Source organism: Mus musculus, chromosome 7 (genome assembly GCF_000001635.26).
Source record: "Mus musculus strain C57BL/6J chromosome 7, GRCm38.p6 C57BL/6J".
In the NCBI taxonomy this organism is placed as follows: domain Eukaryota; kingdom Metazoa; phylum Chordata; class Mammalia; order Rodentia; family Muridae; genus Mus; species Mus musculus.
Window position 1 is genome coordinate 84,144,664 of NC_000073.6, and position 8,960 is coordinate 84,153,623.

The 8,960-nt window shown below is 48.1% G+C and overlaps 1 protein-coding gene and 1 long non-coding RNA gene across 3 annotated transcripts in view; one reads left to right on the forward strand and one right to left on the reverse strand.

The window, feature by feature from the left end:
• The window catches only part of Abhd17c (abhydrolase domain containing 17C), a 42,538-nt gene extending 35,308 nt beyond the window's left edge, over positions 1 to 7,230 (reverse strand). The window contains exon 1 of the mRNA NM_133722.2: positions 6,619 to 7,230. Within this exon, the coding sequence (NP_598483.2) occupies positions 6,619 to 7,181 (563 nt within the window). The 5' untranslated portion in view covers positions 7,182 to 7,230. The remainder of the gene's footprint in view (positions 1 to 6,618) is intronic.
• Positions 7,231 to 7,476: 246 nt separating this feature from the next.
• Positions 7,477 to 8,960, forward strand: part of LOC117997403 (uncharacterized) — a 114,890-nt gene continuing 113,406 nt past the window's right edge. For both annotated transcript variants that reach the window (NR_169136.1, NR_169135.1), the window contains exons 1-2: positions 7,477 to 7,708; positions 7,883 to 8,021. This is a non-coding gene — a long non-coding RNA (uncharacterized LOC117997403). The remainder of the gene's footprint in view (positions 7,709 to 7,882; positions 8,022 to 8,960) is intronic.

The following is an 8,960-nucleotide window of genomic DNA, read 5'->3' on the forward strand; positions in this document are numbered from 1 at the left end:
TTTTTCAAGGCCAAGATTCTGTATAACATAACCAAACTGAACGGAAAGCAGAGCCAACAGGGAACAGAAAGAAAATATGGAGCTCTAGATATGAGAGAAAGCAGACAAAGTTGATCTATAGCCCTTCTCCAAGACCAATGCTGAAACTTAATTCCCACTGTACCACTGTTAGGAGGAACATTTAGGAAGTGATAGACTAAGATGGCCCCACCCTCCTGAAAGAAAGAATGTCTTCTGTCAGAGTGGGCTCATCATAACAGGACACCATCTTTGCTGAATAGGATAGAGAAACCACAGGGAGTAGAAGGTAAGGGTAGAGTGCAGAATCAAGCCTTACAAGAAAGGGCACAGTGAGCAAGCACAAGATAATGTGATGTAAAACAAAACCCCATCAATCCTGCCCAACCCGAACCCCTGTGAGGAGGCGCCTTCTGCCCCTCTACGATATTCCAGGAACCTTGTTGGAAGCTAAGGCGGGGCCCTCACCATACCACTAGTGCCTTGATCTTAGACTTTACAGGGTGCAAATGAGGAAGAATAAATTCTCTTCTTTATAAATTATGTATTGCTGCCACAACAGCACAAAGGGACAAAGAGAGACAGAGTTGGTGGTGATTCTGAATTAAAACTGACTGCCAAATCCAAAAGTTTTAGCTTTTTTCTACTGTCTCTATCTTCTTTTCAAAATCAAGGAGCCAATTACTTAAAACAGTGTGCCAAAAAGAAGTCATTGTTTTCTATCCCCTATGTGTATTTGGGTGGGGATTGGACCAGACCTATAGCATTAGTACGCGGCTAGCAGGCTAGCAGAAGCCAGTGCAGATAAGAAAGTGTGACCAAAAGATCTCATCAATTTCTAAAGCCTGACTTCAGAGTCTTGCCTGGGATTATGACTGATGAACAATGATTTAAAAAGTGTGGTGGAGGGTGAAGAGAGGAAGCAGAAGGTAGCAAGGGACCTTAAGGGTAGGTAACTCAAAAGAGCCAGCCTTAAAGGGCTGTGGCAACACCTCTTCCAGCCTTAAGACTGGATGTGAAATGATGAGTACTTAGGATACTCTCCAAGAATAGCAGGCTTCATTACAAAGTTAAACATTACCAAAGAAAACAACAGGTGCCCTGCAACTGGACAACAGCAGGAGTACAAGGTCCACCAGAACAGAACTAGTCAGCGAGTTCCCCTGGGAGAAGGCAGACACTCAGACTCTGCTCCCTGCAGGGGCGAAGTAGTAAGCCTTGTCTCCAACATGGGGAGGAAGAGGGAGCAGTCAGAGGGAGGGCTCTGTGCAGACTAGCAGACAGACTGCTCTCAAGCTGCTTTGTCTGGACACATTTGCTCTGAAGAAGAGCCATGTTCTTCCTATCAGGAGTCTACCACTGCTGGAACTGTGAGCTAGCACTGACAGTTGACCCTCCATGGCCATACGTTGTACACCTGCAGCTTCACCATCAAAGTATCAAAAAACACAAACTGCATCTCTACTGAACAAGACCTTTGCCTTGTCATTATTCCCTAAATAGTTCAATCCAACAACTATTTACATAGCATTTACATTGCATTAGCTCTTACAAGTAATCTAGACATGATTTAAAGGACGCATGTGGGTTATATGCAAATTCTGTGCTGTTCTCTACTAAGGACTTGAGCTGTGGATTTTTGTATCCACGGGGTCCTGGAAACAACCACCCATGGATACCAGGAGACAAGTACATTTCCTTTCTATAAATACCACTGTGCTTTCTCCTTGTATCAAACAGTGCTCAAAACAGGTTTTGTCTTCTTACTACTTATCAAAGACAGACAGAAATCCTAGGCTTTTTTCCCTAACTGATATATAGTATTCCTTCTGAGAACAAAGAGGTATGCTACCAACTTCACTATGCTCAGAAAAGGAGAGCGTTGTTACACTTGAGATTATACCTAGAGTGCCAATTTTAAGTACTAATCACAAAATCAAAAGACTGTGCCTTTCAACCCCCATCACCTATGTCACCATAGCTTTACTGTCTGTCACAGGATTCTCCAAATCACAGAGCCTATGAGTGGCAGACATTAAAGTTGCCAAACAGTATGTGGATATATATCCACAAGCTTCTAAAATTAGTTATTAGAGAGAGAAACAGACAGACAATGGCTAATAAACAGTTTGCTGACTGAGTAAGATATTGGATCTTTAAATTGCTTTTTGAACCAAGGCACAAAAAAGCTTCTTTCTCATCTTCCCCTCTCTGCATCTGCTTTCTGTTACCAAATGCCTTTCTCCTCTACTGTCCTTGCCACCTACATCAAATGGAAGGCTCAGAGATGTCCACTCACAAACCAAATAATGAATGCCCCACCATCCCACTTCTGGAAATCTAGATGAAAACACTTCAGCTAAAATTCTCTGCCTAATTTACACACCATTCTTGGGGATTATTTGTTTATTTGGGTTCAACCCCACTAAGTCACTGTCACACATTTGCAGTCTACAACTCTTGACAAGATCTGTCTTCTGACAGGGCGTGCACAGAACCTGGGTCCACCTATCCTCACCCTGCCGTGCACACAGCAGCCACTTCGCCTTCCCAACTCAAGCAACACCACAGGCTCCAACAAGCCCCATGATTTAGTGTCCTCTCCAATGCTGATGAACCTGCAGAGGGGATGCACCTCTAGCCCTGGGACCCTCCAAGTGACTTAGAGGCCATTTCTTAGGTCACATGCCAACTTTCTTCCACACAAGGTCACAGTTTCTACCTCCTCTTCAACACTCCTCCCGCTCCAGAAGATGTTTAAATCCTTAAAGCAATAATCAATTTCCCAAATATCAAATCACCTTTTTTGCCTCTGTACCCTTTTTGGAAGGGATTGGCTGACTTTATACATGTGGGGGTCTGCATGCTGGGAATTCCAGCTCAGTTAAAATCACTATAATAACATAGGAGCTGCACAGACATGTAATGGACAAAAACAAGACAAATGAAGAATGAGAATAATTCTTTTGTTCAACACAGACACCACAATGTCAAAAGAACACCAATAAGACAGCTTGAAAGTGGCTGAGACCACAAGCCATTTGAACACCCACCATTTTCGTTGAATGGCTGTAGCCACTTTTTGCAACTCTGCAGCACTGACTGCCTGCCACTGGTCAACAGAGCACTCACTCATTCTATAAATGAAACACCCTGAGCAAATATTTAATCAGAGTTCTATATTTTAAGTCCCAGTGCTAGTTTCTGGGAATAGATAAGACAGAGGTCCTTCCCACAAGGACCTGCCAAATAAACAGCAGCTATGGCAATGCCATAACAAGCACAAGTAAAGGGACTGAGTGACAGGTGCAATAGTGTGTTAGGAACTTTTCATGGCTGAGACAGATACGGGGTGGATGTAGTTTAGCTCACAGTTTCAAAGCCTTTAGTCTATCCAAGTTCAGCTGGTTCTGCTGCTTTTAGAACTGTGCCAAGGCTGATTATTAAGGAAGAAAGGCATAATAGAGGAGAGTTGTCCCTACCCACCCACTACCACTCCATGGCAGCCAGGAAGCAGGGATAAGAGAGGAAGAGGCCAGGGCAATACATAACCTTTAGAAGCACAATGGTAATCAACTCCTCCAATCAGGCCCCACTTACCCAAGTCCACTTGACTAAGAACCATCAGTGGATTAATCTGTGGGTGAAGTTGGGTCTTTACAACCCCATCACTTCTACCAAAGCTCCACTTCTGAACACTGTACTGGGAGAACCCAGTCCTCAACCCATGAGCCACAAGATGGGGGCACTAGAATCTCCTAATATAACTAGGATCCAGTACAGATCAATACTCTTAACATGAAGGACATTCTCAAAACACCAAACAGGAGCTCAGGAAGTGCTTGGGATTTGGGGCTGCCCAGTGTTGACTTAGACAACTTATTTCTCAGAGAATAATCTACGGGCCAGGACAGAGACCACTCAGGAGGCAGCAAGCTCTCTAGTCAGAGTCTGTGTAGTATGGTTAACCAGAAATTCAGAGGAGGGGAAACCACTCACAGAAGACCTCATGTTCGGGAGAGGGTTGCTGAACCAGCCAGGAGGATTTTGTCACTGGGATCAGAAGTGCCTCTATAGCAAGGACCTCAATACAGCTGGGAAGGGGCAGAGCTGAGCTTCCTTCAGACTATGTTACTGAAGGATCACACACTGTAAGACAAGACAGACAGCAGTCTAGGCTGAAGGTAGTTGGGGAATCAGCCTCAGAATCAGGTAAGCCAGACTCATACCTTTTAAGAAATCCAATGACTATAAATATGGGGCTGGAGAATGCTATACTCCTAGTTAGGAGACCTGCTGGTTGGCTGTGAGATCATCCTGAAGTGGGCGGATGAAGGCAGCATCCACATGGGTGCTGGGAAATACTCTCAACACTTCACACCCAGCGCACTTTTTTCTTTTTTTCTTTTAAGTCAAATGAAACAGAACACATTCTGTTATGCAAAGCACCCACTGGGGGTTGGGGGGGGGGTGCTGTGTGAAACATGTGGTTCAGACATGCAGCCTCACATGAATGTATGTGATGTGCAAGCACAATCAAGATGTAGAATGAGCAGCTCGCTGCAGTTGATCTAATGGGTTGGGAAAGCACAGAATAAGAGGCTTTGTAGGTGTCTTCAAAGTCTGATTCTAGGAACCAGGAGTGATGACACACACCTGTAACACCAGCACTTGTGAAGCAGAGGGAGGAGGTGATGGTCAGTCTCAGTTGCAAGGTGAGTTTGAGACCAGCCTCTGATTCATAAGGCCCAGCCTCCAAAAGCAGTTAAAAAAAACAAAACAAAACAAAAACCTAAAAGCAACAACAACAAAGGATTTGTGCTTATTTTAGATATGAGTTCTAGTAAAACATTAAATAAACCACAAGCAAAATTTAAAGATATTAACAGGTAATTCGAATTTTAACTTATCCCCAACAATGCTTTTTATATGCAATAGACTGCACCCCACATATGTGGTAAAGCAGACATACACACTCAAGTGTGAAAAAGAGAAAGGTCCACATGGGAGCAATGTTCTGTAGGAATTTCTACAGACCATCAACTCAAGGTAGTACTTCTGTGTTTCACTGTAGAAACATCTAGTACTAAAATCTATTTTTAATACCTACACTATGGCAGATTAAGTAGTTCAAGATTGTGCGACACGTGTGGGCACAATTACGGGGTGACTGGACAGCCTCAGAGAGCCAGCTCTCTCCCTCCACCTCTGGATTGCACAGGGGAAACTTTGGTCACCATGTCCACCCACAAAGCAGCCTGCACCCACTCAGCCATCCACCTACTCCACATATTTTTCTCCAGGCAAGGTCTTACTATGGCCCTGGCCAACATAGAACTCACCATGTAGCTCAGGCTAGCCTGAAACTTTGAGCAATCCTCCAGCCTCTGCCTCCCTCCAGAGTGCTGAAGCATATCCCACACCAGCACTCCACTCCCCGCTTCTGACAAATACTTCTGAAACCTGTTCTTGGGAGCAGGTGGCATGTGACTACTTGTGGATCCTCAGCCACTCCATCAGGATAGAATCCAGCCTCATCTGCCTACATCATTCTCCAAAAACTATACCCCAATTGAGGAGCCCTCCAAGACCTCAGAAGAATGTGAGCAAGCATCTTAGAGTGAATACTAAGTACTTCTCTGTTATACAAGCCATTTCTCAAGAAGCATAAGGGATAACTTATGAACATATGTGCAACACATATGGAAATAAAGTCATTATTACTGGCCATGTACTTAGCTTAGCAAATAGACGTTTCATAAAAACGATACAAAGGTCTCTAAAAAGAACAGTGCCTACTGTCATTCTGGGGACTTATTCCTCTAACGAAATCCAAGCTCATTACACACAGGACCTCAGGTACGGTTGCCACCTGTGCTATGGGGATTGCATGGGAAGGTCACAAGCACCAAAACTGGTCAGGTCACTTGACTTTCCCGCAAACCAAATGTCTAAGTTCAGAGTAAAACTTAAGTTAGTTCCCCCCCCCCCCAACCTGGTCTGTCCTCAGAATATAACAATTTGTGCTTAGCATATAAAAGACCCTGAATAAATACTTTCCAGTTTTATGAACGCTAACTCAAGGTCAAGAGATTTCCTCACGCCTATAACACTCTGCGCTACTGGTGGTGTTTAGGGAAGGTTCTTCAGCTAACTTCCTGATCTCCCAGTGCCACATACTCTGCGGGACCAGGAGGCAAAGTCCTCCCCACACCCGACCCGACCCAGCCTTAAGGGCTGCACAGGCATCGCCCCAGGGACACTTTCTACTTGGAAAGTCTTTTAGAGGTCATCGTCTCTCCCCAGCTGTCAAGGGCTCTGAAAACCCCAAGGTCACTTCTACCAGACCTTCGGGGTCTGCGCGTAGCTCAAGACACAACTCAAGCCCAACCAAGTTGGTTTGGCCGGTACATTGGCATCCCCCACAGCGGCCACGTGCGTTTAACCGGAGCCACAAAGACTCCAGGCCGCGCGGGCCAGTGAAAAGCAGGCAGGACCCTTTAAGTCTGAGCTCTCCATCCCCGAGGGCTGTTGCAATCTCGAGCGAATGCAACAATCCGGGAGCACAAGCCCGCACCCCAACCGTGGCTCGGGGCTCACCGGGTGCGCAGTGCCTGCCACGCGGCGTCGATGTCAGCGTAGAGATTCTTTTCGGAGGGCTTGCCGGAGCTCACACCATAGCCCGAGTAGTCGTAAGAGAAGATGTTGCAGTTGATGCGCGAGCCCAGGCCGATGTAGAAGCTACACATCTGGCCCAAGTCCACGGCGTTGCCGTGCGAGAAGAGCAGCGTGTAGCGGCTGGAGGGCGCGCAGCGCACGAACATGCAGCCCAGCCGGTTGTCGCGGGCCGTGCGCGAGAAGAAGACCTCGACGGCGTCCAGTTCGCGCTGCGAGTACTGCCAGTCGGCGCGCTCGCTCAGGTGCAGGCTGCACGCGCCGGGGCCCGCACCCTCCTCGGCCGGAGCGGGCTGCGCCGCCGGGGCGGGCGCGGGGGTCGCCGCGGGAGCGGGCGCGCGCTGCTCGGGCGCCAGCACCGTGTAGGTGGGTTCGGGCGGCAGGAAGGCCAGCTTGGCGGCGATGCGGCTCGGACAAGGAGGGCAGCAGAAGAGCCAGCACAGCTCGCCGAGCGAGAAGCCGTTCATCCTGGGGCCGGGCTCGGGCATCGGGGCGGCCTGGCGCCCGCCGCGGGCGGGAGGGAAGCGCAGGGAGCGCAGAGGGAGAGCGCCGAGAACTGGAGGCCGGCCGAGAAGGCGGAGAGGCCAGGGGCGGGGCCAGGCGGGCGCGGCGCGGCGAGCGGGGCGGGTCAGCGGCAGCCCCGCAGCCCCGGCGAGGTGCGGACGGCCGGGGCTCGCGCGCGGCACACAAAGCCCGCGGCGGCGGCGGCCATGGCCCGCTCCAGCGCGCCGCCCCGCCCCCGCACGCTACTGCCACTTCCGGGTTACCGCGCCGCGCGCCCCCACAGGCGGGCGGGGCTACCCATCGGAACGGACGCCCCAGTCTGAAGCAGGACTCCCCGGGCTGGGCGGGGCTCCCGCCTCTTGGGCGGGAGTTAGCGCATCTGGGCGGGGCTACTCGTTAGAACAAACTCCCCGGTCCGAAGCGAGGCTCTGGAGTCTGGGGCGGGGCTTAGCGCGATTGGGGCGGGGGTCTGAAGAGATTAGAGCGGTTGGGACAATCCTGGATTGAAAAGGTAGGTGTGCAGATACTTTAGGATTCAGTTCTCCAAAACCAGCTTTCTGTCCTGGTGGAGTTATTGGGAATTTATGTAAAAGATAATTATTGAGAAAGAGAATTGAGTACATTAAAAATGCCTTGCTTTCCTCTAATCAATGCTATTTTTTTCTCTTTTGGTTGTTTGAGACAGTTTAGCCTACACTGGTTTAGAACTCACATGCTTCTAGCCTCTACCACCACTTGCTGAGATTCAAGACTTCTTGAACAGCCACTACCATAAATGCTCTGGTCCATCTCGTACGTGTTCCCGTGTTGCAGGCGGCTGTTGGGTATGTACAGCTACGCAGGTCTTTCTGTAATAACAATTACAGCAGAGCCTGTTGGTTTTACAACAAATGGTGTCAACACGGTCCTCTCTCACCCCCATCCCTTACATCATCCCCTGTGGTGCCAACTGGATACTCCATATCTGTCCTTTTTGATGTTAGTTTCTCTAGAACTGTTTTGGCGCCAGACTTTTTAATCATGAAAGACATGTTACAACGATTTTAATCCACTATTGTCTTGGCTATAGGCTTTAAGTGATTTTCCAAATATAACTCTCAGGGCTTCTGAAACCGTGTGAACCCTGGTGTCCGGTTGGCAGAGCCTCTCCTCTGGACTTTGGCACCAGGCTTTCCTTTCAGGGGTAGGAGGTCATTTTAGGCTACCTGCAATGAATACAACCAGAGCCCCAGTGGGCAGTCACCATTCCAGACCTCATAAATGTCCCAAGAAGGATTACAACATTTTTTAAACAAAAAGAATTTTGAGCATCCTAATATAAATTGATTTACCAGTACCACTTTAAGTAGTAACCTTGTGGACTGAGTTTTCAAAGGCCGTATCTTCACTGAATCCCCAAAAGCCTGCCCACAACGCCTCTCCAAGTCTGTTTTAAAGTTAGATGGGCAAAGCTGCTCTTCCCTAGCCAGGCTTTAGTGACTGACCCCAAGTTTTTCCCAAAGACTCTGGGAGTTGTTTCATGTTAATATTTTGCCTGCTTGTTTCCCGTATTAAGTCAACGTGTGTCGTGTTTTTCAAGCAATACCTACTGGGTCAGTCGCCAGAACTGCAAAAGATAGGACCATCTCTGCCATAGTCAGTCAAGACACTCTAAGAAGACCGAAAACAGTTTTGCATGTGAATTAAACAAGCCACCAACTCAAAAATGGTGGCGGGGATCAGAAGTTCAAGGTCATTCCCAACTTTATAGTGAGCTGATGCCA